This window comes from Sphaerodactylus townsendi, linkage group LG06, assembly GCF_021028975.2.
Source record: "Sphaerodactylus townsendi isolate TG3544 linkage group LG06, MPM_Stown_v2.3, whole genome shotgun sequence".
Taxonomy (NCBI): Eukaryota; Metazoa; Chordata; class Lepidosauria; order Squamata; family Sphaerodactylidae; genus Sphaerodactylus; species Sphaerodactylus townsendi.
This window is the reverse complement of record NC_059430.1, coordinates 7,031,625-7,058,311: the sequence shown is the minus strand read 5'-3', so window position 1 is coordinate 7,058,311 and position 26,687 is coordinate 7,031,625. Positions and strand designations below refer to the sequence as shown.

General features: G+C 51.2%; 1 protein-coding gene across 1 annotated transcript in view; it reads left to right on the top strand.

Annotated features, from left to right (window-relative positions):
- Window positions 1-26,687, top strand: part of COPG2 (COPI coat complex subunit gamma 2) — a 42,809-nt gene that overhangs the window by 11,418 nt on the left and 4,704 nt on the right. Inside the window, 10 exon segments of the mRNA XM_048500794.1 lie at window positions 2,175-2,267; window positions 2,790-2,876; window positions 3,549-3,706; window positions 5,992-6,128; window positions 7,366-7,433; window positions 11,307-11,495; window positions 13,436-13,531; window positions 20,985-21,228; window positions 22,128-22,203; window positions 23,691-23,794. Coding sequence (XP_048356751.1) covers window positions 2,175-2,267; window positions 2,790-2,876; window positions 3,549-3,706; window positions 5,992-6,128; window positions 7,366-7,433; window positions 11,307-11,495; window positions 13,436-13,531; window positions 20,985-21,228; window positions 22,128-22,203; window positions 23,691-23,794 — 1,252 coding nt within the window.

Here is a 26,687-nt window from a genome sequence, read left to right as displayed (position 1 = left end):
TGTGCACGCGTGCCCAATCTCTGGCACCCTTGCCATAGGTTCGCCACCACTGCTCTAGACAGTAAGCCACACCCCCAGTTTTGCAAAGAATAAAAACAGTGGAGTGTTGTGGGATTTCCGGGCTGCTTGGCCGTGTTCCAGTAGCATTTACTCCTGACGTTTCGCCTGCATCTGTGAAGGATCCTCTGAAGATGCCAGCCACAGATGCAGGCGAAACGTCAGGAGGAAATGCTACCGGAACACGGCCACGCAGCCCGGAAATCCCACAACACTCCAGTGATTCCAGCCATGAAAGCCTTTGACAATACAATAAAAGAGTATTGCTGTGTTGCCTTTTTTTTGGTTCTCAGTTTTGCAAGGCCTCAGCAAAGCTGTTAACAATAAAGTGTTCGGGGGGGGACTGTGTTTCATGAGGTTGCCGTAAGCTGGAAGCAGCTTGAGGGCTCTGAACACACATTTGGTTGGACAGTACTTAGTTTGGTTCTGGTGGGTTTTCCGGGCTGTGTGGCCATGGTCTGGTGGATCTTGTTCCTAACGTTTCGCCTGCATCTGTGACTGGCATCTTCAGAGGTGTATCACAGAGGGAAGCCACACAGCCTGGAAAACCTACCAGAACCAGTTGAATCCGGCCATGAAAGCCTTCGACAATACATAGTACTTAGTTTGTTTTAGAGACGTGTCCATTTACTGTTTTAATTCCCCCTCCCTTTATTATCAGCAGCCTGTGGAGCTGCAGTGGCGTAGGAGGTTAAGAGCACGTGTATCTAATCTGGAGGAACCGGGTTTGATTCCCAGCTCTGCCACCTGAGTTGTGGAGGCTTCTCTGGGGAATTCAGATTAGCCTGTACACTCCCACACATGCCAGCTGGGTGACCTTGGGCTTGTCACAGCTTCTCGGAGCTCTCTCAGCCCCACCCACCTCACAGGGTGTTTGTTGTGAGGGGGGAAGGGCAAGGAGATTGTCAGCCCCTTTGAGTCTCCTGCAGGAGAGAAAGGGGGGACATAAATCCAAACTCTTCTTCTTCTTCATCTTGCCCACCCGTTAAGTATAAAGGCCGGAGCCAGATTCTCCAAAGGGGCGAAAATAAATGTTTAATACCTCGTCCTCTCAATTTGCGTTTAAAGCAGAGGAGGTGGGAGGTTAAACCTGAAAAAGGAACTTGTGGATTAGAAATCTTTGCCCTTCTCCGGCCTTGAGTAGGAGGCTGTTAACTCCTGAAAAATGCACTCTTTGTTTCCGAGCTGCCCTGGCAAATCTTACCAAGCTGCAGCTTATAAAAAAAAAGAAAAAGCGTTGTGCACGTTACCAGTACTAACCAAATTAGATCAAACCGGCTTTCCCCTGTATCATCACATAAAGAGGACATAAGAGTTAATGTGAGTGGGTGAAAGAACCCCACAGGTAATTCCACCTTTGAGGCAATGGGGTTTTATGGTGCTGGATGGAGCTCTCTAGTAGTCGGCAGGTGTGTTAATTTTGTGGTGTTTGCAAGAAGTAGAACGGGAGCTCCTTGGGCTGGTCTCTGCCAGGTGACCAGGCACTAGAGCAGTGATGGCGAACCTTTTCAAGGCCGAGTGCCCACATTGCAACCCAAAACTCACTTATTTATCACAAAGTGCCAACACGGCAATTTAACCTGAATACTGAGGTTTTAGTTTAGAAAAAACGGTTGGCTCCAAGGCGTGTGTTACTCGGAAGTAAGCTTGGTGGTAGTCGGTGGCTTTGCTTTGAAGCAACCGTGCAACTCTTCCAATGAGTGAATCACGACCCTAGGAGGGTTTTCTCAGAAGCAAGCCCCATTGACAGCAACCGAGCTTACTCCCAGGTAAAGGATCGTGCTTTAGTTCTTCGCATGAAAATCAGTGGGGTTTAACAGCACTTAACAGGGTTACCTACACTGCTTCCCCAAAATTAAATCTTAGGTTTAATGCTAATAATCAAGCCCAGTGGCCCAGGCCAGCCTAGGTGTATGTGTGGGGGGGACTCTGTCTGTGCGTGCCCATAGAGACGGCTCTGAGTGCCACCTCTGGCACCCGTGCCATAGGTTCGCCACCACTGCACTAGAGGAAGACTGAGAATCCTGAATTAATACAGTCCTGTGACTTTGGGATCATTCTCTGGCAAACCTGTTAGCCGGAAGACCCTCAGTGGTGTTTCTCTCTTCGTTTCCCAGGGCACGATGCTGCAGGCCATCGAGAGGTACATGAAGCAAGCCATTGTCGACAAAGTCCCCAGCGTATCTAGTTCAGCGTTGGTGTCTTCCTTAGTAAGTGTGTGTCTCGGGGGGAGGGGGGGTCTTGCTGCTGTCTGGCAGGATTGCTTGCGCTCGAGGGCGGAGTCAGACGCATCACCTGAGCAGTTTGGCCTCATTGGTAGGTGGGCGGCATCTTTTCCCGCTCATCAGACCTCAGGGCAGGGACTTCAACGGAACAGATGCCGAGTGGCTCTGAAGCTCTGCTTCTTCCTGTTCGGGGCCACCTTGGCAGTCCACGCTCATATTCTTAAGAACATAAGAACGAGCCTGCTGGATCAGACCAGAGTCCATCTAGTCCAGCACTCTGCTACTCGCAGTGGCCCACCAGATGCCTTTGGGAGCTCACGTGCAGGAGGTGAAAGCAATGGCCTTCTGCTGCTGCTGTTCCCGAGCACCTGGTCTGCTGAGGCATTTGCAACCTCAGATCAAGGAGGATCAAGATTGGGAGCCATAAATCGACTTCTCCTCCTTAAATCTGTCCAAGCCCTTTTTAACGGTGGCTGCTGTTTCTAATCCTTGGCCGTTGTTTTCCAGCACATGATGAAGATCAACTACGACGTGGTCAAGCGGTGGATCAATGAAGCGCAGGAGGCTGCTTCCAGCGATAACATCATGGTGCAGGTAAGTGTCCGAGAGACGCGGGAGCATCAAACCTCGTTGCTGCGAATGTGTGCTGCGCGGTTTGCCCCCAGCACTAACAGGCACAGGCAGGTCCCCTGTAGGGCAGAGAGCAGAAGGAAGCTGGATGGGAATCGTAGACCACGCTAAAGAAGCAGTCGATGGAAGAAGAAGAAGAAGAGTTTGGATTTATATCCCCCCTTTCTCTCCTGCAGGAGACTCAAAGGGGCTTACAATCTCCTTGCCCTTCCCCCCTCACAACAAACACCCTGTGAGGTAGGTGGGGTTGAGAGAGCTCCGAGAAGCTGTGACTAGCCCAAGGTCACCCAGCTGGCGTGTGTGGGAGGGCACAGGCTAATCTGAATTCCCCAGATAAGCCTCCACAGCTCAGGCGGCAGAGCGGGGAATCAAACCCGGTTCCTCCAGATTAGATACACGAGCTCTTAACCTCCTACGCCACCACGTTGGATGGCATCGTGTTGTGGTTGAAGGGCATGGAACGTGTGCAGTCAAAATGAAGGCAGACTTTTCATAAATAGGCTTGTGGCTGAAGCGTTTGGCAGTAACTTGATACAAAAATGTTGCGGGGAGCAGCAGATCTTCACACTGAGGGCATGCACTGATAGCAGATCTCACAGCGAACATCCGTTATCCTTTTCCCCTCTGGCGCACCAGTATCACGCTCTGGGGCTGCTCTACCATCTCCGGAAGAATGACCGCCTTGCCGTTTCCAAGATGCTGAACAAATTCACCAAGTCCGGCCTGAAGTCCCAGTTCGCCTACTGCATGCTAATCCGGATTGCCAGCCGGCTCCTGAAAGAGTCCGAAGACGGGTAAGGGGCAGAGTCAGGGATCGAGATTCCAAAGGAGACACGTGGCCGGGGGGGGGGGGGGGGAATCCTTAAAGGCTTCCTGGTTTATAGCAAGCCCTGTGGACTTTTCCTGTTCTGGGACTGAGGGGTGCCGTGTGTACAGCTTGAAGGATATTCAAAGCACACAGCCAGGTAGACGCGGAGTGAAGCACGCTTAACGAAAATGCTCAAGCATTCAAGCCATGCCCTTTAAGCTGCAAAAGGGCTATGCTTACCTTTTAGCAGCACAGAATGTGAGAAAGTGCGATTCCCTAGAGCAGGGGTCTTCAACCTGCGGCTCTCCAGAAGTTTATGGACTACAAATCCCATCAGCCAATTGGCCATGCTGGCAGGAGCTGATGGGATTTGTAGTCATAAGAACATAAGAACAAGCCAGCTGGATCAGACCAGAGTCCATCTAGTCCAGCTCTCTGCTACTCGCAGTGGCCCACCAGGTGCCTTTGGGAGCTCACAGGCAGGATGTGAAAGCAATGGCCTTCTGCGGCTGCTGTTGCTCCCGAGCACCTGGTCTGCTAAGGCATTTGCAATCTGAGATCAAGGAGGATCGAGATTGGTAGCCATAAATCGACTTCTCCTCCATAAATCTGTCCAAGCCCCTTTTAAAGCTATCCAGGTGAGTGGCCATCACCCCCTCCTGTGGCAGCATATTCCAAACACCGATCGCACATTGCGTGAAGAAGTGTTTCCTTTGATTAGTCCTAATTTTCCCCCCCAGCATTTTCAATGGATGCCCCCTGGTTCTAGTATTGTGAGAAAGAGAGAAAAATTTCTCTCTGTCAACATTTTCTACCCCATGCATGATTTTATAGACTTCAATCCTATCCCCCCTCAGACGTCTCCTCTCCTTGAACATCTGGAGAGCCGCAGGTTGCAGACCCCTGCCCTGGAGACTCTCTCCACCCTAGGGCAGTGAGCTTCTTGTCATTCTTGGCTGGAAAGAGGTGACAGAGGAACCCTCCCTAGCTTAGACTTTCACAGTCTCAGAGGGAGGCCATGTTGGTCAGCGGAAGAATGCCCAGATTCGAGTCCTGTAGCACCTTTATTATTATTATTTAATCGATTATATAGCCTGCCCTCCCCGGCTGGAGTTGGGCTCAGCCTGGCGCACAACACACTCAAAAACAATTTTAAAAGAACGTAAAATAGACAATCGTTTAAAACACAAGATGGTGATAAATCCGAGACTATGAAGAAAATCCAGCCCTGCTCGGACATTAACTTTCAATCAGAGCCATCTGAGCGCAGCTTAAATCAAGGGAGACATTGTGGAAGACATTGCGTTTGACAAGGAGGCTGGCGGAAGACATCGGGGAAACCCGAGTGTCACTGCCCAAAAGCTTGGTGGAACATCTCCATCGTGCAGGCCCTGCGGAATTGCTCAAGATCCCCCAGGGCCCTGGTGTTGGCTGACGAGAGTGACACCAGGAAGGATGTTCAGAGGGTAAGGCTGAGGGGGGATATGATTGAAGTCTATAAAATTATGCCTGGGGTAGAAAATGTGGACAGAGATAAATTTTTCTCTCTTTCTCACAATACTAGAACCAGGGGGCATCCATTGACAATGCTGGGAGGAAGAACTAGGACTAATAAAAGGAAACACTTCTTCACGCAACGTGTGATTGGTGTTTGGAATATGCTGCCACAGGAGGTGGTGATGGCCACTAACCTGGATAGCTTTAAAAAGGGCTTGGATAGATTTATGGAGGAGAAGTCTATCTATGGCTACCAATCTTGATCCTCCTTGATCTGAGATTGCAAATGCCTCAGCAGACCAGGTGCTCAGGAGCAGCAGCAGCAGAAGGCCATTGCTTTCACCTCCTGCAGGTGAGCTCCCAAAGGCACCTGGTAGGCCTCTGCGAGTAGCAGAGAGCTGGACTAGATGGACTCTGGTCTGATCCAGCAGGCTAGTTCTTATGTTCTTATGAGGCTACTTCTGCACATGCAGAATAATGCACTTTCAAACTGCTTTCAGTGCTCTTTGAAGCTGTGCAGAATAGCAAGATCCACTTGCAAACAGTCGTGGAAGTGGTTTGAAAACACATTATTTCGCATGTGCGGAAGGGGCCTAAGTTTTCGAGAGTCAAAGCTGACAGAGGGAAACTGTGGCTGTTGAAAGCTCAGACCCCCAAGGGCTACTGGACTCAGATCTAACTTTCACAGCTGCTGACCATCAACATCAAACCCTTTTGCATTTCAAACTGATCCCAATTCTGGTTGTCCGTAATGCCGGTGCTCTCTCTTGGCAGCAGACATGACAACATGCTGTTTGATTTCATCGAAAGCTGCCTGCGGAACAAGCACGAGATGGTGATCTACGAGGCAGCCTCTGCAATCATCCACCTCCCAAACTGCACGGCCAGAGAACTGGCGCCGGCTGTCTCAGGTAAGCTCGGGAGAAGTCGCTGAGGAGCAAGGCCAGGCTCTGTCCTGGAGAACTAGGCCCAAGGAACTTCAGAGGGCATCCATGTTGGTCTGGAACAGGGGTCTGCAACCTGCGGCTCTCCAGATGTTCATGGACCACAATTCCCATCAGCCCCTGCCACCATGGCCAATTGGGCATGGTGGCAGGGGCTGATGGGAATTGTCCGTGAACATCTGGAGAGCCGCAGGTTGCAGACCCCTGGTCTGGGGTAAAACCTGACCCCCAGGTTGAGAACCGCTGCCTTAGCTCGACGGTGAGGATTCACACCTTGTTTCTCCTGCATGAGCAGCGTATGCTCTGCTGCTGAATTCAGGGTCTTCCCCCTCTGTTAGTTTATTGCTTTAGAGGTTTTTTGTCCCTCTGGGTTATGGTTAGATCTCGAACCTTGAATCAATAAACGGACTCTGTGTTGTTGAACAGCAGCGTTTATTGGAAGGCAACGAAGCACCCAGCTTGGCAAACCCAGTTCTGGCAAACCTGGCTTTTGCTATCCCCTTTATTCGGAAACCATTCCCCCTCCTGTTTTCCCAAAGAATATGAGAAAGAGTTAGTTCAGAGCCGAGGCGTCCCAAGGTCAGTGACAGATAGAGATAAAGCCACCCAGCTGGCCTCCTGCCTCCACAGACCAATGGAAACATCCTGTTTCCCATGAGAGCAAGAGTGTCAGGGGTAAGCCTAGTTATTTACGTAGCGTGTGAAGCCATAAAGAAAAGATCAAGGAAAGAATGTACCATTACAGCAGTGGTAATGTATAGCAGGCTGGTTACACATGTCTTGTAACAGTTACATTGAAGTAGGAATACATCTCAATCAACTAGATAAGGAGTCTGCTACCTGCAGCTCTCCAGATGTTCATGGACTACAATTCCCACCAGCCAATTGGCCATGCTGGCAGGGGCTGATGAGGTTTGTAGTCCATGAACATCTGGAGAGTCACAAGTTGCAGACCCCTGAACTTGATACAATCACCAGTAATATATCCTGTAACACCTCCATGGAGCTAGGAGTGCTTCTCAATCAACTAGGTGCCATCCCTGCCAGGTATATACTCCTAAGCAATTTCTGCAGATCTCGGCCAAAGGCAGCAATCCTGACAATTTACCAGGTGATCCGCAGTGCAGCAGGTCAGAGCCTTTGACCTCGCCAGGTCAAAGGTCAACTCTTGTTGACGCCGTTCTTCTCGCTCGCTTCTTTCCAGTGCTTCAGCTCTTCTGCAGCTCCCCCAAGCCTGTGTTGAGATACGCTGCGGTGCGAACCCTTAACAAGGTGAGTATGTTGGGGGCACAGCGCACATCTTGGGGGCCCTATTCCAAAATGCCAAGGCTCTCCAGTGAAAACTTGGCCTTTGCCCCCAGCCAGCCTCCCATAACTGGTCCATTTCTTGAAACAGCTGCTGGCTACAAAGTTCCCCCTTCTGCCGTTTTGCTAGCCTTTAGGGTCATGAAAGCTGGCTTCTAGGATTGGGGCGGTCATCCCCGCTGCCGTCTGCAAATATACACAGAGGAGTAACTAGCCCTGGAGACACTGATTAGACTCGCCGTGGTGGTGAACCTTTGGCACTCCAGATGTTCTGGACTACAATTCCCATCAGCCCCTGCCAGCAGGGCCAATTGGCCATGCTGGCAGGGGCTGATGGGAATTGTAGTCCATAACATCTGGAGTGCCAAAGGTTCGCCACCACTGGATTAGATGGTGGGCTTTTATGCATGGGGTAGAAAATGTTGACAGAGAGAAATTTTTCTCTCTTTGTCACAATACTAGAACCAGGGGGCATCCATTGAAAATGCTGGGGGGAAGAATTAGGACTAATAAAAGGGAACACTTCTTCACGCAACGTGTGATTGGTGTTTGGAATATGCTGCCACAGGAGGTGGTGATGGCCACTCACCTGGAGAGCTTTAAAAAGGGCTTGGACAGATTTATGGAGGAGAAGTCGATCTATGGCTACCAATCTTGATCCTCTTTGATCTGAGATTGCAGATGCCTTAGCAGACCAGGTGCTCAGGAGCAGCAGCAGCAGAAGGCCATTGCTTTCACCTCCTGCACGTGAGCTCCCAAAGGCACCTGGTGGGCCACTGCGAGTAGCAGAGAGCTGGACTAGATGGACTCTGGTCTGATCCAGCAGGCTCGTTCTTATGTTCTTATGTTCTTTTGATTGCAGTACTAGTAAACATTGGTCACTCCCCTTTTGGGGGGCTCTAGGATGTATTCTCTCCCATTATTTATTTGTTTGTTTGCTTGTTTGTTTAATTCAATTTATATGCCATCCTCTCCATAAGGGCTCAGAGCGGCTTACAACAATAGGTAACATATACAATTCAATTAAATAAACAATTAAAACAATTGTAATAATTAAAATCCCGTCTAATCTAAATTTTTAAATCAACTAAAAAACTTCAAATCGGAGTTAAAATAGACCGGCAACAGATGCCATATAAAGCAAATAGGGGATTAAAGATTTAGGGCCAGCAACAATGCAATTAAAAATAATGGTTTCGGATTCGAGCCTCAGCCAAAAAACCTGGCAGATGCTGCCTTCAGGGAATGACAAATTGCTTGTGATCACTGGCCAGAAAGATGTTCAGCTGGCCACAGCAAGAGCCCCAGGGCGCCTTCGATGATGGCCACTAACCTGGATAGCTTTCAAAGGGACTTGGACAGATTGATGGAGGAGAAGTCGATCTATGGCTCCCAATCTTGATCCTTCTTGATCTGAGGTTGCAAAGGCCTTAGCAGACCAGGTGCTCGGGAGCAGCAGCAGCAGCAGCAGCAGGCCATTGCTTTCACATCCTGCACGTGAGCTTCCAAAGGCACCTGGTGGGCCACTGAGAGTAGCAGAGAGCTGGACTAGATGGACTCTGGTCTGATCCAGCAGGCTCCTTCTTATTTTCGACTCTGGCCCCAACCTGGTGGAACGCTCTGTCCAGTGAGAACAGGGCCCTGCGAGATCTGATGGAATTCCACAACACCTGCGGAGTGTGGTCGCAAGGAATACAGTTGAGACCACTACGGTTTTTACTGTCAAAGTGCCCCCCCCATTACCCCCCCATTACCCCCCCCCCATCTCTCCAGCTTGCTGTTTTTAGTTAAATCAGTTGGAATGCTACTGAACTTTTTAGCATCTTTAGCTTATTTTTATTGATTAGAGATTTAAATTGGCCACCTGTGTGTTTAAGTGCTATTTATTAGATGGTTGTTTTTATACGTCGGAAGTCACCCGAGCTCACCGGGGGGAGATGGGGGGAGGGCGGCATGCAAAATAAATCAATAAGTATCCGCTTTTATTTATGGGTGGGCACATCGAAGGCTGGGGAGGGTTAACAGAATCGGCTCTGTGGCTGAGGGGCAAAAGACATAAGAACAAGCCAGCTGGATCAGACCAAAGTCCATGTAGTCCAGCACTCTGCTACTCACAGTGGCCCACCAGGTGCCTTTGGGAGCTCACGTGCAGGAGGTGAAAGCAAGGGCCTTCTGTGGCTGTTGCACCCAATCACGTGGTCTGTTAAGGCATTTGCAATCTCAGATCAAAGAGGATCCAGATTGGTAGCCATAAATCGACTTCTCCATAAATCTGCCCAAGCCCCTTTTAAAGCTATCAAGGTGAGTGGCCATCACCACCTCCTGTGGCAGCATATTCCAAACACCAATCACATGTTGCATGAAGAAGTGTTTCCTTTTATTAGTCCTAATTCTTCCCCCCAGTATTTTCAATGAAGGCTTCCCTTTTCTTGGAAGAGAGGGGTACAGAGTTGAGAACTCTCTTGTGTTGCCTGCGGTGGCCTTAGGCACTCCAACCAAACAGGTATTGAGGGTGGTGTGAGGTGGCCAACCTTTGGGAGCCGGGCGAGGGCTCACCATTTCCGCCTTTGGAGCCCGCTCTGGGTGAGAGCCGGTGTGGTGTAGTAATTAAGAGCAGTGGACTCCGACCTGGAGAGCCAGGTTTGATTCCCCACTTCTCCGAGGGGGTGGCAGACTCTTATCTGGTGAACTGGATTTGTTTCCCTGCTCCTACACATGAAGCCTTCTGAGCGGCCTTGGTCCAGTCCAGCTCTCTCCCAACTCGCTCAGCCCTGCCCCTCAGTCTGTTGTGGGGAGAGGAAGGGGAAAGGGTATGAATCCAAACTCTTCTTCTTTTCCTACATCAGTAACTTAAATCACCCTTACCAGGGATTCCGTGCTCGATGTTCGGCTGCCCTCGCCGGACTCTTCCACCCCTTAAGTGCTCCTGACTGCCATAAGAACATAAGAACAGGCCAGCTGGATCAGACCAGAGTCCATCTAGTCCAGCTCTCTGCTACTCGCAGTGGCCCACCAGGTGCCTTTAGGAGCTCACATGCAGGAGGTGAAAGCAATGGCCTTCTGCGGCTGTTGCTCCCGAGGACCTGGACTGTTAGGGCATTGTCAATCTCAGATCAAAGAGGATCAAGATTGGTAGCCATAGATTGACTTCTCCTCCATAAATCTGTCCAAGCCCCCTTTCAAGCTATCCAGGTGAGTGGCCATCACCACCTCCTGTGGCAGCATATTCCAAACACCAATCACACGTTGCGTGAAGAAGTGTTTCCTTTGATTTGTCCTAATTCTTCCCCCCAGCATTTTCAATGGATGGCCCCTGGTTCTAGTATTGTGAGAAAGAGAGAAAAATTTCTCTCTGTCAACATATTCTACCCCATGCATAATTTTATAGACGTCAATCCTATCCCCCCTCAGACGTCTCCTCTCCAAACTAAAGAGTCCCAAACGCTGCAGCCTCTCCTCATAAGGAAGGTGCTCCAGTCCTTCAATCATCCTCATTGCCTTTCTCTGCACTTTTTCTGTCTCTTCGATATCCTTTTTGAGATGCGGCGACCAGAACTGAACACAGTACTCGAAGTGCGGTCGCACCACAGCTTTATATAAGGGCATGACAATCCTTGCAGTTTTATTATCAACTCCTTTCCTAATGATCCCCAGCACAGAGTTTGCCTTTTTCACAGCTGCCATGCATTGAGTTGACATTCCCATGGAACTATCGACTAAGACGCCCAAATCCCTTTCCTGGTCTGTGACTGATAGCACTGACCCCTGTAGCGTTTATGTGAAGTTTGGATTTTTTGCCCCCATGTGCATCACTTTACCCTTCGGGGTTGCGTCTTACAGGTGGCCATGAAGCACCCCTCCGCCGTGACGGCCTGCAACCTGGACCTGGAAAACCTGATCACCGACTCGAACCGCAGCATCGCCACCTTGGCCATCACCACCCTCCTGAAGACGGGCAGCGAGAGCAGCGTGGACCGGCTCATGAAGCAGATCTCGTCCTTCGTCTCCGAGATCTCCGACGAGTTCAAGGCGAGTCTCAGGCAGCTGGTCGGAACGTTATGGGATATTTTCTGCCCCCAAAATACTCACGAACGAGGCGGTCAGCAGTAAGCAGTTTATCGAAGACACGACTGCAGACGTGGAGAGAGGGCACCTTGGTGGGTGCGGCTCTCTGACGTCTGTGGCGCAGCACAGCTCATTTTTAAGGCCCCTGCTCTGCCCTCTTGCCCACCCCTCGAGTGGACACAAGGTTCACAATCTGACCAATCAGCTTGTAACACGTATCCCCTTGATACATCAGGGGCTTTCCACATGCAGGCATTAACTAAGCGAGCACAGAATACTTTTATTAGGAAATCAGCTAATTCTATATGTGGCACAAACATGCGTCAGTCTCCTGTGTTTCTGGCTACCACAGGCCTAGTTCCCTGTTCTTTCCTCCCTTCAGTTCCTCTTTTCTCTCTGTCTCATTTTCCATGCTGTGACCTTCACACTCAAGAAATACATTTTTCCATATCAGGAATAACACACACACACACCCCCAGAGGCGTATCGGGGGGGAAATGGCGCCCGGGGACGACACCTGATCCGGCCGCCACCCCCGCGCTCGGGGCGGTGGGCGGCTGTGCCGTGGTTCCCGTCCAAGCCACTCCCCCCGCCTCCCTGCAGGCCGCCTCCTGCCCTCCCCAGGGCCTGGACAGAAGGTCCCAGTTTCAGTCCACGGCAGGGGCGTAACGAGGCAAACTGTAGCCCTGGGCAAAACCTGAGTTGGATGCCCCCCCACCATGGGCGGCCACTCCACCACGACCAAATTTTTTTTTGCACCAGGACATTTGTGCCTGCAGGGGGTGCAGTTTTAGACATATCAGCACCAAAATTATCAGTGTTATCAGGAGACAGTTCTTACGCTACCACCCACGTTTGGTGAGGTTTGGCTCAAGGAGTCCAAAGCTATGGACTCCCAAAGGACTTTTAGTTCTCTGGGATCTCTGAAATGTTGGTGCCGCTCACCTAAAAGCTGCGCCCCCTGCAGGCCAAAAATGGAAAACCACTCAAAATACCCCCAAACGAACCCTGCATTTTGATCCCCCCCCCCCCACAAGGTGGTGCCCTGGGCAGCTGCCCACCTTGCCCAATGGGCATTACGCCCCTGGTCCACGGCATCTCCATTTTAAAAGGAGCAGGCGGTAGGCAATAAGAAAGACCCTGGAGAGCAGCTGCCAGCCTGAGTAGACAATACTGACCTTGAAGGACCGAGGGTCTGACTCAGTAGGAAGCAGCTTCGTGTGTGTTTGTGTTGGGTCAGCACCATCCCTGTGTCCGGGGAAAGTGGGGGAGGGGGGAAGTGCATGTGCACACCTGGTTTTCTCTCTCCTGAGTCGCCCGTTTCTCTTTGAGCTACTTGGGAAACAGGTGGGATAAAGATATCCTCAGCAGATCCTGCCTTGGTCGCATGCTGTTCTGTATCAGGGCTGTACCCAGAGGTGGGATCCAGCAGGTTCTCACAGGTTCCCTGGAGTAGGTTACTAATTATTTGTGTGTGCCGAGAGGGGGTTACTAATGGGTGATTTTGCCCCGTGATTTTTGCCTTAGTTACGCCCCTCCTCTCAGCAGTAGCGCGCAGGACTTGAAGCAGTCTAGCAGGAGGTGCACCGGCGTGCGTGGCAGCCTGCGCCTGCGTGCATTCGTTTCCGCCCAAGGACCGGCACAGCGGCTGCGTCCTTGCCACAGCCCCGCCCAGGAATGCCCCGCCCCCGAATGCCTGGCCACGCCCCCGCTGTGCTCCGCCCAGCCCCATTGGCGCTACGCCACAGTTTGAATCCCACCACCACGGGAACCTGCTACTAAAATTTTTGGATCCCACCACTGGCTGTACCTTGAGGGGGACTCACCTGGGAAGCTTTTCTCCGGGACTTCACGGGCAAGGGCGACCCATTCCTGCTCACGGGGGTGTTTCTCCGCCCTTGCAGGTGGTGGTGGTCCAGGCCATCAGCGCCCTCTGCCAGAAGTACCCCCGCAAGCACATCGTGATGATGACCTTCCTCTCCAACATGCTGAGGGATGACGTAAGTTTGATCACCTGCTGCGATCGTACGTGACGGCTGATGGGGGGGCTCAGAGGTCTTCGGGGTGAATCTTCAAAGGGGGTCACTAAATCGCCAAGCGCAGAAAGCCTGCGGGCGGGTCGTGGCTCAATGGTGGGACTCCTGCTTGGCCTGAAGAAGGGCCAAACGTCTGGCCTCTTCCTTTCAAAGGATTTTGGGCAGCTGATGCTAGTCAAAGTGACTGTCTCTGCCAGAGATCCTACAGCAGTGGTGGCGAACCTATGGCACGGGTGCCAGAGGTGGCACTCAGAGCCCTCTCTGTGGGCACACGCAAACAGAGTCCCCCCCCCCCCCACATCTAGGCTGGCCTGGGCCTCTGGGCTCGAATATTAGCATTAAACCTAAGACTTCACATACAAGCTACAAGGGTCAGTGCTATCAGTCACAGACCAGGAAAGGGATTTGGGCGTCTTAGTTGATACCTCCATGGGAATGTCCACTCAATGCATGGGAGCTGTGAAAAAGGCAAACTCTATGCTGGGGATCATTAGGAAAGGAATTGAGAATAAAACTGCAAGGATTGTCATGCCCTTATATAAAGCAGTGGTGCGACCGCACTTGGAGTACTGTGTCCAGTTCTGGTCGCCGCATCTCAAAAAGGATATCGAGGAGATAGAAAAAGTGCAGAGAAGGGCAACGAGGATGATTGAGGGACTGGAGCACCTTCCTTATGAGGAGAGGCTGCAGCGTTTGGGACTCTTTAGTTTGGAGAGGAGATGTCTGAGGGGGGATAGGATTGAAGTCTATAAAATGATGCATGGGGTAGAAAATGTTGACAGAGAGAAATTTTTCTCTCTTTCTCACAATACTAGAACCAGGGGGCATTCATTGAAAATGCTGGGGGGAAGAATTAGGACTAATAAAAGGAAACACTTCTTCACGCAACGTGTGATTGGTGTTTGGAATATGCTGCCACAGGAGGTGGTGATGGCCACTAACTTGGATAGCTTTAAAAGGGGCTTGGGCAGATTTATGGAGGAGAAGTCGATCTATGGCTACCAATCTTGATCCTCTTTGATCTGAGATTGCAAATGCCTTAACAGTCCAGGTGCTCGGGAGCAGCAGCAGCAGAAGGTCCTTGCTTTCACCTCCTGCATGTGAGCTCCCAAAGGCACCTGGTGGGCCACTGAGAGCAGCAGAGAGCTGGACTAGATGGACTCTGGTCTGATCCAGCTGGCTTGTTCTTATGTTCTTATGTTCTTAAGACCTAATTTTGGGGAAGCAGTGTAGGTAACCCTGTTAAGCGCTGTTAAACCCCACTGATTTTCATGCAAAGAACTAAAGTGCGATCCTTTACCTGGGAGTAAGCTCAGTTGCTGGCAATGGGGCTTGCTTCTGAGTAAACCCTCCTAGGGTTGTGATTCACCCGTTGGAAGAGTTGCACGGTTGCTTCAAAGCAAAGCCACCGACTACCACCAAGCTTGCTCCTGAGTAACGCACGCCTCTGAGCCAACCTTTTTTTAAAGCTAAAACCTCAGTATTCAGGTTAAATTGCCACGTTGGCACTTTGCGATAAATAAGTGGGTTTTGGGTGGCAGTTTGGGCACTCGATCTCGAAAAGGTTCGCTACCACTGTCCTAGAGAACTAATGCAAGTTAAAGGCAAGAAAACTGGGCCGGGGAACAAAGGATCCGACTTGGTATAGAATCATAGAATCATGGAGTTGGAAGAGACCCCAAGGCCATCAAGTCCAACCTCCAAAGAAAGAGACCACCACACTCTGAGGTAGTGCATTCCACTGTTGAACAGCCCTTCCTGTCAGGAAGTTTTTCCCCAATGTTTAGATGGGATCTCTTTTCCTTCACCTTGAACCCATGACTCCTGGTCCTAGTCTCTGGAGCAGCAGAAAACAAGCTTGCTCCCTCACCAACATGACATCCCTTCAAATATCTAAACAGGAGTATCATGTCACCCCTTAACCTTCTCTTCACCAAACTGAACATCCCCAGCTCCCTAAGGCTCTCCTCATAAGGCATGGATTCCAGACCTTTGACCATTTTGGTTGCCCTCCCCTGGACCCGTTCCAGCTTGTCAATATCCTTCTTGAATTGCGGTGCCCAGAACTGTACGCAATATTCCAGATGAGGTCTAACCAATGCGGAATAGAGAGCTACAATTACTTCCCTCAGTCTAGACCAGTGACAGCTAACCTTTTCGAGACTGAGTGCCCAAATTGCAACCCAAAACCCACTTATTTATCACAAAGTGCCAACATGGCAATTTAACCCGAATACTGAGGTTTTAGTTTAGAAAAAACGGTTGGCTCCAAGGCGTGCGTTACTCAGGAGTAAGCTTGGTGGTAGTCGGTGGCTTTGCTTTGAAGCAACTGTGCAACTCTTCCAACGGGTGAATCACAACGCTAGGAGGGTTTACTCAGAAGCAAGTCCCATTGCCAGCAACCAAACTTACTCCCAAATAAAGGATCACGCTTTAGTTCTTTGCATGAAAATCAGTGGGGTTTAACAGTGCTTAACAGGGTTACCTACACTGCTTCCCAAAACTAGGGCTTAGGTTTAATGCTAATAATCGAGCCCAGCAGCCCAGGGCAGCCTAGATGTGTGTGGGGGGGGGGGGGGCTCTGTTTGCGCATGCCCACAGAGAGGGCTCTGAGTGCCACCTCTGGCACCCGTGCCATAGGTTCTCCACCACTGGTCTAGACACTATACTCCTGTTGATACAGCCCAGAATCTCATTGGCGAAGACAACTTCACATGCCTACCTAAATCATAAAGACTAACGCTCATATATTGCAACTAGACCATATTTTCCACACAAGCTGATTTAAGCATTTTTGACTCAGGCTTGGAAAGTTTATTTTCTGTTGCCCCAGAAGGCCGGACCAGAACCAACGGGCTGAAATTGCATCGAAAGAGCGTACGACTAAACATCAGGAAGAACTTAGTGGCCCAGGCTTCCTCGGGAGGTTGTGGGCTCTCCTTCTGTGGAGGTTTTAAGCAGAGGCTAGACGGCCATCTGTCAGCAAGTCTGATTCTGTGAATTTGGGCAGACTATGATGGGGAGGGCCAGAAGGGATGAGTCAGTGATTTGCCCTTTCTTTCAGGCCCACCATAATGCTGATCACCATTTTGGGATCAGTAAGGAATTTAACATTAAAACACTAGCAGCAGTGATCTTCCACAATTAAAATAAATAGATGTTGTCCGGCATTAACCTCCTGGGAGGGGACAGGCCGATATTCAATCAGCAGATGACAAAGCTGTAAGGAGCAACAAAGAAGGTCTCACTCAGCGGCCAGCCTCACCAAAGGCCCGGTGGAACAGCTCGGTTTTACAGGCCCTGCGTAAAAGGAAAATGTTTATACAGTAAAAGGTTTATACAGTAAAAGGAAAAGGTTTATACAGCCTGAAGAAAAACCATTTGACATTTACATGCCAGTGAAGGCTTTGTTTGTTTATTTGTTTAGAAAAGAATTTTCCTGCAGGCCAGATTGACCAGGGATCCGGGGAGGTCCTTTTTGCCTTCCTCTGGGCATAGAGCTGGGTAATTGGGGTGGGAGGGGTACTTGTGAATTTCCTGGGTTGTGCAGGATGTTAGATTAGATGACCCTTGAGGTCCCCACCAGCCCTATGCTTCTATATTTTCCGAGGCCTACATAAAGCCCCAGGTTCAATCCTCGGAATGTGCGTTTAAAAAGGGAACTGGGTAGCCGGTGAATGTGGAGATAGTTTTGGAGGGCAGCCTTGTTAGTCTCCAGTACAAAAGCTAGATTTTAGTCCAGTAGCAATTTAGAGACCCACCAGATTTTCGGAGCGTGGGCTTCTGAAGGGCAAAGCTCTCTTTGTCAGGTACTCACGATACTGATACCCTGAAATCTTGTTGATCTCTAAGGTGCTGCTGGACTCAGATCTAGGTTAACGTGAAGGATTCTTGGCAGAACCCCTGGAAAGTTTGCCTGCCCGTTACAGTAGGCCGTGCTGACTTGGATAGACCAGTTATCTGATTCAGTGTAATGTAGCTCAGATAATATTTGCTGGGAGTTTGAGAAGGGACCTCACCGAGGACTCCCGAGTAGCCTAGCAGTTGTGGGATAAGGGGACAGTTCTTAAGGATAAAAAATGGTTTGAGCGACGGGAAGCAGAGACCTGTGGGACCGGTGAATAGCGGAGCCTCGCAAGATCCGTCCTGTGATTGGTGCTGTTTCATTGGCTCATAAATGATTTTAAATTGGGGGTGACCACTAAGACAGTCAAGTTTGCAGGCAGTGCTAAATCATTCAGGATGATGAAAGGTATTATCGAAGGCATTCATAACTGGAATCAACCGACTGTTGTGGGTTTTCGGGGCTGTGTGACTGTGGTCTGGTGGTTTTAGCTCCTACCTTTCTGCCCTCATCTGTGGCTGGCATCTTCCGTGACACTCCTCTAGCCAGAGATGGGGGAAAACGTTGGGGGCTGAAATCATCAGACCTTGCCCACGTAGCTCAGAAAACTCACATCAGCCAAGACCAGTGAAGAGCTACAAAAAAGGGGGATATCTCTAAACGGAATGAGCCAACACAACATAGCAAATGAAATTCAGCGTGGGTGAGCATATCGGAGGACGAAATCCTAATTTGAAATTTACGCTGGTAGGCTCCGGACTGGAGAGAAGGGCAACGAGGATGATTGAAGGATTGGAGCATCTTCCTTATGAGGAGAGGCTGCAGCGTTTGGGACTCTTTAGTTTGGAGAGGAGGCGTCTGAGGGGGGATATGATAGAAGTCTATAAAATTATGCATGGGGTAGAAAACGTTGACAGAGAGAAATTTTTCTCTCTTTCTCACAATACTAGAACCAGGGGGCATCCATTGAAAATGCTGGGGGGAAGAATTAGGACAAATCAAAGGAAACACTTCTTCACGCAACGTGTGATTGGTGTTTGGAATATGCTGCCACAGGAGGTGGTGATGGCCACTCACCTGGATAGCTTTAAAAGGGGCTTGGACAGATTTATGGAGGAGAAGTCAATCTATGGCTCCCAATCTTGATCCTCCTTGATCTGAGGTTGCAAATGCCTTAACAGACCAGGTGCTCAGGAGCAGCAGCAGCAGAAGGCCATTGCTTTCACCTCCTGCCTGTGAGCTCCCAAAGGCACCTGGTGGGCCACTGCGAGTAGCAGAGAGCTGGACTAGATGGACTCTGGTCTGATCCAGCAGGCTAGTTCTTATGTTCTTATGGACGCGACTGAAAGGGAAATATCTTGGGGTTATAGTGGAAAGCTCAGTGAAAAATGTTGATGGTGTGCAGCAGCGGTAAAAAAGTCAAATTGGAATTGAAAATAAAACCAATTGATATTGTAATCCCCCTATGTCAGGGGTCTGCAAGCTGCGGCTCTCCAGATGTTCATAGACTACAATTCCCATCAGCCCCTGCCAATTGGCCATGCTGGCAGAGGCTGATGGGATTTGTAGTCCATGATCATCTGGAGAGCCGCAGGTTGCAGACCCCTGCCCTATGTAAGCATTGACAGAGCCTCATTTGGGATACTGTGAATGACTCTGGTCTCTATCTCAAAAAAGGCGCAGCAGAGCTGAACAGGTTAGCCGAGACGGTTGGGGGCAATGGGTCTGCAACCTGCGGCTCTCCAGATGTTCATGGACTATAATTCCCATCAGCGCAGGGAGCAGCAGTGGCGTAGGAGGTTAAGAGCTCGTGTATCTAATCTGGAGGAACCGGGTTTGATTCCCAGCTCTGCCACCTGAGCTGTAGAGGCTTATCTGGGGAATTCAGATTAGCCTGGGCACTCCCACACACGCCAGCTGGGTAACCTTGGACTAGTCACAGCTTCTCGGAGCTCTCTCAGCCCCACCTACCTCACAGGGTGTTTGTTGTGAGGGGGGGAAGGGAAAGGAGATTGTCAGCCCCTTTGAGTCTCCTGCAGGAGAGAAAGGGGGGATATAAATCCAAACTCCTCCTCCTCCTCTTCTCCTCCTCCTCTTCTCCTCCTCCTCCTCCTCCTCCTCCTCCTCCTCCTCCTCCTCCTCCTCCTCCTCCTCCTCCTTCTTCTTCTTCTTCTTCTTCTTCTTCTTCTTCTTCTTCTTCTTCTTCTTCTTCTTCTTCTTCTTCTTCTTCTTCTTCTTCTTCCATGAACATCTGGAGAGCTGCAGGTTGCAGACCCTTGGTTGGGGGAATGGTTGGGGCACCTTTCCTATGAGATGACCGGGTGAAGAGTCTGGGACTTTTCAGTTTAGAAAAAGAACAATAAGGGGAGGACATAATAGAAGTGTAGAAAATACGCATGTGTAGAAAAAGCAGACTGAGGGGATTTTTTCTTCCTCATAATATTGTTACTTGGGGCCACTTAATGTAATAGTTGATGGGCGATAAATTGGATCATTCATATTTTTTAAAATTTGTACTTAAAAGTCTTTACATCACGAAAAGCACATCCCCCCCTCCCCCAAATCGTCACAAAACTAATCAAAATGAACTAAAAGAAATATTCCTGTAAATCTGTACTGATGTTAACGTAATTGGCCTGTCCATTTGGGGAGGCCTGGAAGATGCAGAGAAACTCTGGCTCCTTAAATTATTCCTTTCAAAAGTAAAAAAAATATTTAACAGCCCTTTGGAACAATTTGGACCGTAGACTGAGATTGTGGTGGTGGTGTAGGACAGTGATGGTGAACCTTTTTGAGACCGAGTGCCCAAATTGCAACCCAAACCCCACTTATTTATCGCAAAGTGCCAACCCGGCAATTTAACTTGAATGCTGAGGTTTTAGTTTAGAAAAAACCGGTTGTCTCCCTCTTCCTCCACCCCACTCGCTCGAGCAGGGGCCAGCCTGCTCTAGCCTCCAGCAAGTCCCCTGCGCACCGCTCTGTGCCTCTCTAGCATCTCTGCCTCCTCTGCGCCCCCCCCCCTCGGGCAGCAGCCACCAGCACAGGCACCAGGCCCACCAGCCGAGTCCTCTCTGCTCACCGTGGTGCATGCACAGAGGCCCAGGCCATTCTAGATGTGTGTGTGTGTGGGGGGGTGATTTTCCTCCCCCCACATGACGAACTCTGTGTGCGTGTGCCCACAGAGAGGGCTCCGAGTGCCACCTCTGGCACCCGTGCCATAGGTTCGCCATCACTGGTGTAGGAAAACAGTGGATTTGGATTTGCCTTATTTGCCTCTCACCTGATCTCCACCCTTGTGCTTTTCAATATCTCCTCCCCACATCCACGAGGACTGGAAACCTCCTTTCCCTTTTCTCTCGGACTGTTTAGCCACGACGGCAATCGTCACGCTTTTCTCGGCCGTGAGTTGCCTGCAGCTGCCATAATCGGGAACGATATCTTGCCCCAGGAGATCCAGACTTTATTTTCGCACGTTTAGAAATAGTTCATTAGCGTGGCGGCATGCCTGGTGGCGAGTGACCACGTGGGCCCGGCTGTAACCCTGGTGTCCTTGCCCCCCATCCTCACCCCCAGGGTGGCTTTGACTACAAGCGAGCCATCGTGGACTGCATCATTGGCATCATTGAGGAAAACCCCGAGAGCAAAGAGTCTGGCCTGGCTCACCTCTGTGAGTTTATTGAGGACTGCGAACACACGGTGCTGGCCACGAAGATCCTCCACCTGCTCGGCAAGGAGGGGCCCCGGACCCCCGCCCCGTCCAAGTACATCCGCTTCATTTTCAACCGGGTGGTGCTGGAGAATGAAGCCGTGAGGGCCGGTGAGTTGGTTCCCCTCTCCCTTCCAGCCCCTGTCCTGGAGGGGAGCCCTTAAGCATAAGCATAAGCATTTTATTGTTCCAAGCATTCCCTTGGCTTGGAACCAGTGGCGACGCTGGTCCCGGAGGTCCTGATTGGAGCTTGGGAGAGGCACATCCATGGTACTGAGAGGGCGATTCCGCACACGAGTAAAATAGGTTTGACCCAGTTCCCTGAGAAGGGTACTGACCTAGGTCGAAGCCATTGTTGTTCCCCACTGCAACCAGCTCGATCCCAGCTCGGAGGGCGGGATCGTCCTGTGCCTCTTCGCCGCTCCGTTCCGATTGGCTACTGTTCTACGGCCATGTTCCATCTATCCCCACACACGTTATTTAAAAAAACTGCCACAGGAATGGAGGGATGAAGGTGGCGTTTTTTGATTGGCCAGCTGTACGCATGCCCGAAACACTCAGCTGTGATTGGCTGAACGGGGGACTCCTGGCACCAGAGATTCCCCACTTTACTGGAATGGAGCTGAGTCCGAGCGGGGTTCCCTGGAAAAGTAGTCGTTCCCAACTGGAGTCGGAAATTTGTCCGTTACACGGGGCGAAGCTGGTGCAAAACCATGTCGCTCCCAGTGGTTGTGCAGAGCACTTGGGTCGAACGCAGCTCGAACTTAGGTCAATAACGCAAGTGCGGAATCGACCGAGTGAGAAGGGCGTGGGAACAGACTTTGGGGGAGCAAGAAGAGGAGGAGTTTGGATTCGTACCCTGCCCCTCTCTCTCTCCTGGAAGAAGACTGACGGTGGCTGGCTTCCAGACTTCTTTCTCTTCCTCTCCCCACTAAAACGGTCTCTGGGTGGGGCAGCTTTGGAAGAAGCTCCTGCTTTCCTGCAGTCACAGACTCCGTTTCCTCTTTCAGCGGCCGTGAGCGCGCTGGCCAAGTTCGGGGCCCAGAACGAGAGCCTCCTCCCCAGCGTCCTGGTGCTGTTGCAAAGGTGAGACTGAGGCCTGGCTGGACCGTTCTTTTCATTTTAGGCTGAGATTGACTGGAGAAGAACATAAGAACATAAGAATGAGCCTGCTGGATCAGACCAGAGTCCATCTAGTCCAGCTCTCTGCTACTCGCAGTGGCCCACCAGGTGCCTTTGGGAGCTCATGTGCAGGAGGTGAAAGCTAGGGCCTTCTGCTGCTGCTGCTCCTGAGCACCTGGTCTGCTAAGGCATTTGCAACCTCAGATCAAGGAGGATCAAGATTGGGAGCTGGCTTTGAAAGACTCGAACCAACCCCTGGTTTGCCATGACGTCTGGATTCTAGCGCCAGGGTGAATTGAGCCTGGAACCTCCTCAAACCCTAGGCATCTAAACCAGGGGTGTCAAGCTGTGGCCCTCCAGGTGTTTTTGGACTACGATTCCCATCACCCTCTGCCAGCAATGCCAGCTGCCCAGGTTGCCAGGGGCTGGTGGGAATTGTAATCCGTGAATATCTGGAGAGCCAGAGTTTGGCACCCCTGGTCTGAACTGTAGCTTAGAACTGGAGTTCAATTCAAGACTCCTGGAAGCGGCAACATTTCTGTTGCACTCGGCAGGCGCAAGAGGGAGGGAGGCATGCCGACGATTGCAGCAACCAGCTGACACGGCGTTGTCTGGATGTGCCCACCAGTGGCGTATCTACCTAGGGACAAGGGGTACCCCTTGTCCCTAGGTAGATACGCCACTGGTGGGCACATTGTCCCTGGGCGCCACTCTTCTGGTCACGTGGGAGGCGCAAAATCAGCCCCCCACGTGTCCTGCTGCCTTGTCGTTTTCATGTGCCTCAACCCCGTCCGCGGCACGAAAAAACGAGGCAGCAGGACTTCCTACTGCCTCCAAGCGCCCTCAACCCCCCTGGACTCCCCCCTCCCTTCCTCCCCCCCCTCCGGCTGGGGTCCCAGCTGGCAGCCTGCAGTCTCTTCTGACCTCCCCTCTGGGCCTGGAGGCGAGGTCAAAAGAGATTGCAGGCTGCCGGCTAGGAGTCCAGCTGGCGGTGGGCACCCTAGATCAGTGGTGGCGAACCTTTGGCACTCCAGATGTTATGGACTACAATTCCCATCAGCCCCTGCCAGCATGGCCAATTGACCATGCTGGCAGGGACTGATGGGAATTATGATCCTGTATCTGGAGTAAAATTACTTCCTACCGGCTCATTATGCCCATGTCCATGGTGACATGGGTGGGGTCGAGGACAGTGGGGGTGGAGCCTGGGGGCAGCAGGGGCGGAGCTGGGGTGGTGAGGGGGCAGAGCCCGGGGGGCGTCCTGGAGACAATTTGTCTCCGGGCGCCATTTACCCCCGGTATGCCTCTGGTGCCCACTGTGGGCTCAGGCTCGAACCACACCCTCTGCCAGTGTAGCAGTTTAGCGCCCTCTGCTGAACCTTTGCCCCATGACCCCAAACCCTCCCAATCATCTCCTCTTGCTGACCCCCTTGTGCTCCTTCGCCGGGCAGGTGCATGATGGACAGCGATGACGAAGTTCGCGACCGAGCCACCTTCTACCTGAACGTGCTGCAGCAGAGGCAGCTGGCTTTGAACGCCGCCTACATCTTCAACGGTTGGTGCTGGGCCGCGCGATTGCTTTTTGGCCACCACTGCAGCCTCAGTTCTGCACAGTGGCCTTCGGTGTTGCAAAATAAGACTTTTAGCTTCTTCCGGAGAAGCTGTCCATCCCCTTTCACTGTCTGTAGGAAGTTTGGTCTGGGTCAGAGCTCTTCTTTCCCCGGGACTTTACGACTGATTTCTCCTCTGTTGAGATCTCAAGGCCTTTGGCGGGTTCAGGGTATGTTAACGGCAACTTTATATCCCACGTTTCGCTTCGGAATTGGCCCTTTGGTGACCGTTTGGCAAAACATGTTCAAATTGAATCCAAAAGTAAAATAGCCAACTCCACCCCTCCCCCCCCCTTCTATTCAAACGTCACCACCCCCTCAAAAGAAAAGCCCTGGCACACAGAAGAAGAAGAGTTTGGATTTATATCCCCCCTTTCTCTCCTGCAGGAGACTCAAAGGGGCTGACAATCTCCTTGCCCTTCCCCCCTCACATCAAACACCCTGTGAGGTGGGTGGGGCTGAGAGAGCTCCGAGAAGCTGAGACTAGCCCCAGGTCACCCAGCTGGCGTGTGTGGGAGTGCCCAGGCTAATCTGAATCCCCCAGATAAGCCTCCACAACTCAGGCGGCAGAGATGGGAATCAAACCCGGTTCCTCCAGATTAGATACACGAGCTCTTAACCTCCTACGCCACTTGCAGTGTTTTTGGGAGAGCCAGTGTGGTGTAGTGGTTAAGAGTAGGTGGATTTCAATCTGGAGAACCGGGGTTTGATTCCCCACTCCTCCACCTGAGTGGCAGAGGCACATCTGGTGAACCAGATGTGTTTCCGCATTCCTACATTCCTACTGGGTGACCTTGGGCTAATCACAGTTCTTCAGAACTCTCTCAGCCCCACCTATCTCACAAGGTATCTGTTGTGGGGAGAGGAAGGGAAAGGAGCTTATAAGCCGCCTTGAGTCTCCTTACAGGAGAGAAAGGTGGGATATAAATCCAAAACTCTTCTCCCAATGTGGATACCCATTTTCACCTCTTCAGAGAGCCCATTTCACGGAGCAGGAGCCAAGGTGGCATGTCCCGGGCTCTGGGCCAGCCTGTGCGGTGGGGTACCCAACAGACGGCTGCCTGTTGGGCCATAGTTGACACACAAGGACATGTGGAAGGAGTCTGTCCTGCAGATCTACGGGCCCAGTATAACATAGGGCTTTGATGGTCGTAACCTGCTTCTTCAGTTGAACATAAACAGACTGGCAGCCAATAGAGCAGCAGTGGCATAGGAGGTTAAGAGCTCGTGTATCTAATCTGGAGGAACCGGGTTTGATTCCCAGCTCTGCCGCCTGAGCCGTGGAGGCTTATCTGGGGAATTCAGATTAGCCCGTGCACTCCCACACACGCCAGCTGGGTGACCTTGGGCTAGTCACAGCTTCTCGGAGCTCTCTCAGCCCCACCTACCTCACGGGGTTTTGTTGTGAGGGGGGAAGGGCAAGGAGATTGTCAGCCCCTTGGAGGCTCCTGCGGGAGAGAAGGGGGGGATATAAATCCAAACTCCTCCTCCTCCTCCTCCTCCTCCTCCTCCTCCTCCTCCTCCTCCTCCTCCTCCCCCCCCTCCTCCCTCTTCTTCTTCTTCTTCTTCTTCTTCTTCTTCTTCTTCTTCTTCTTCTTCTTCTTCTTCTTCTTCTTCTTCTTCTTTAACGCTTCTTCTTAACTTCTTCTTCTTCTTCTTCTTCTTCTTCTTCTTTAACTTCTTTCTTCTTCAATATAGCTGTTGAGGGCAGCGTCGTTCCCCTACATCTAGACCAGGGGGGTCCTTGCAACCTCTTTTGACTCTCCCGGAGTGTTCATGGACTACTGGAAATCCCATCATGCCCACTGCCACCCACTGACCAAAATTGCCCCGATGCTGGCAGGGGCTGATGAAATGTATCCACGAACATAATCCTGGGGCTATCTGAGCACCACAGGTGGATTAACTGAGCAAACTAGACTATCCAACTGACCAGAGCTGCCTGCGCATTAGCTTGGATCAGTTAGCCGGCTTCTGTGTTGTGTCTTCAAGGGTAGCCCCATGTAGAGCATGTTCAAGTAATCCAGCTGTTGGTGCAAGGGACATATAGAAGGAGATGGTCCATCAGATAGGTCAGTGATGGCGAACCTTTTCGAGGCCAAGTGCCGAGACTGCAACCCAAAACCCACTTATTTATGCATGAAAGTTGCCAACATGGCAGATTTAACCTGAATACTGGGGTTTAGGTTTAGAAAAAAAGCGGTTGGCTCTAGAGGAGCGTGTGTTACTTTCCGGGAGTAAGCTTGGTGGCAGTTGTTTGGCTTTGCTTTGAAACAGCCATGCAACTCTTCAAGCGGGTCGAATCACGCGACCCTGGGGAGGAGTTTACTCAGAAGCAAGCCCCATTGCCAGCAACCGAGAGCTTACTCCCAGGCAAAGGATGTTACTTTGGATTTCTTACGCGCCGAAAATCGGTGGGTTTAACGAAGCGTTTAACAGGGTTTACCTACGCACCTGCTTCCCAGAAACTAAGGTTTAATGCTAATAATCTAGCCCAGTGGCCCAGGCCAGCCTAGATGTGTGTATGTGTGTGTGGCGGAGGGCAATTTCCCCCCCCCCCCAATGAACTCTGTGTGTGCCCACAGAGAGGACTCTGAGTGCCACCTCTGGCACCTGTGCCATAGGTTCGCCATCACTGAGATAGGTTGTAGCTTGGGACAGGCATCTGACATTAACTGTGCTCCTCTGAACTGTGCTCCTGCTCTCCTTGCTGGCAGGCATGGCCTTCTCCCTGGTACCTCCTTCTCTGTCCCCTTCTGCCTTGCCGGCCACGGTGCACATTTCACATAGCGGTCACTTAAGCCCTGCTGAATAGTCTCCGAGCCCTTTGCCATTGTC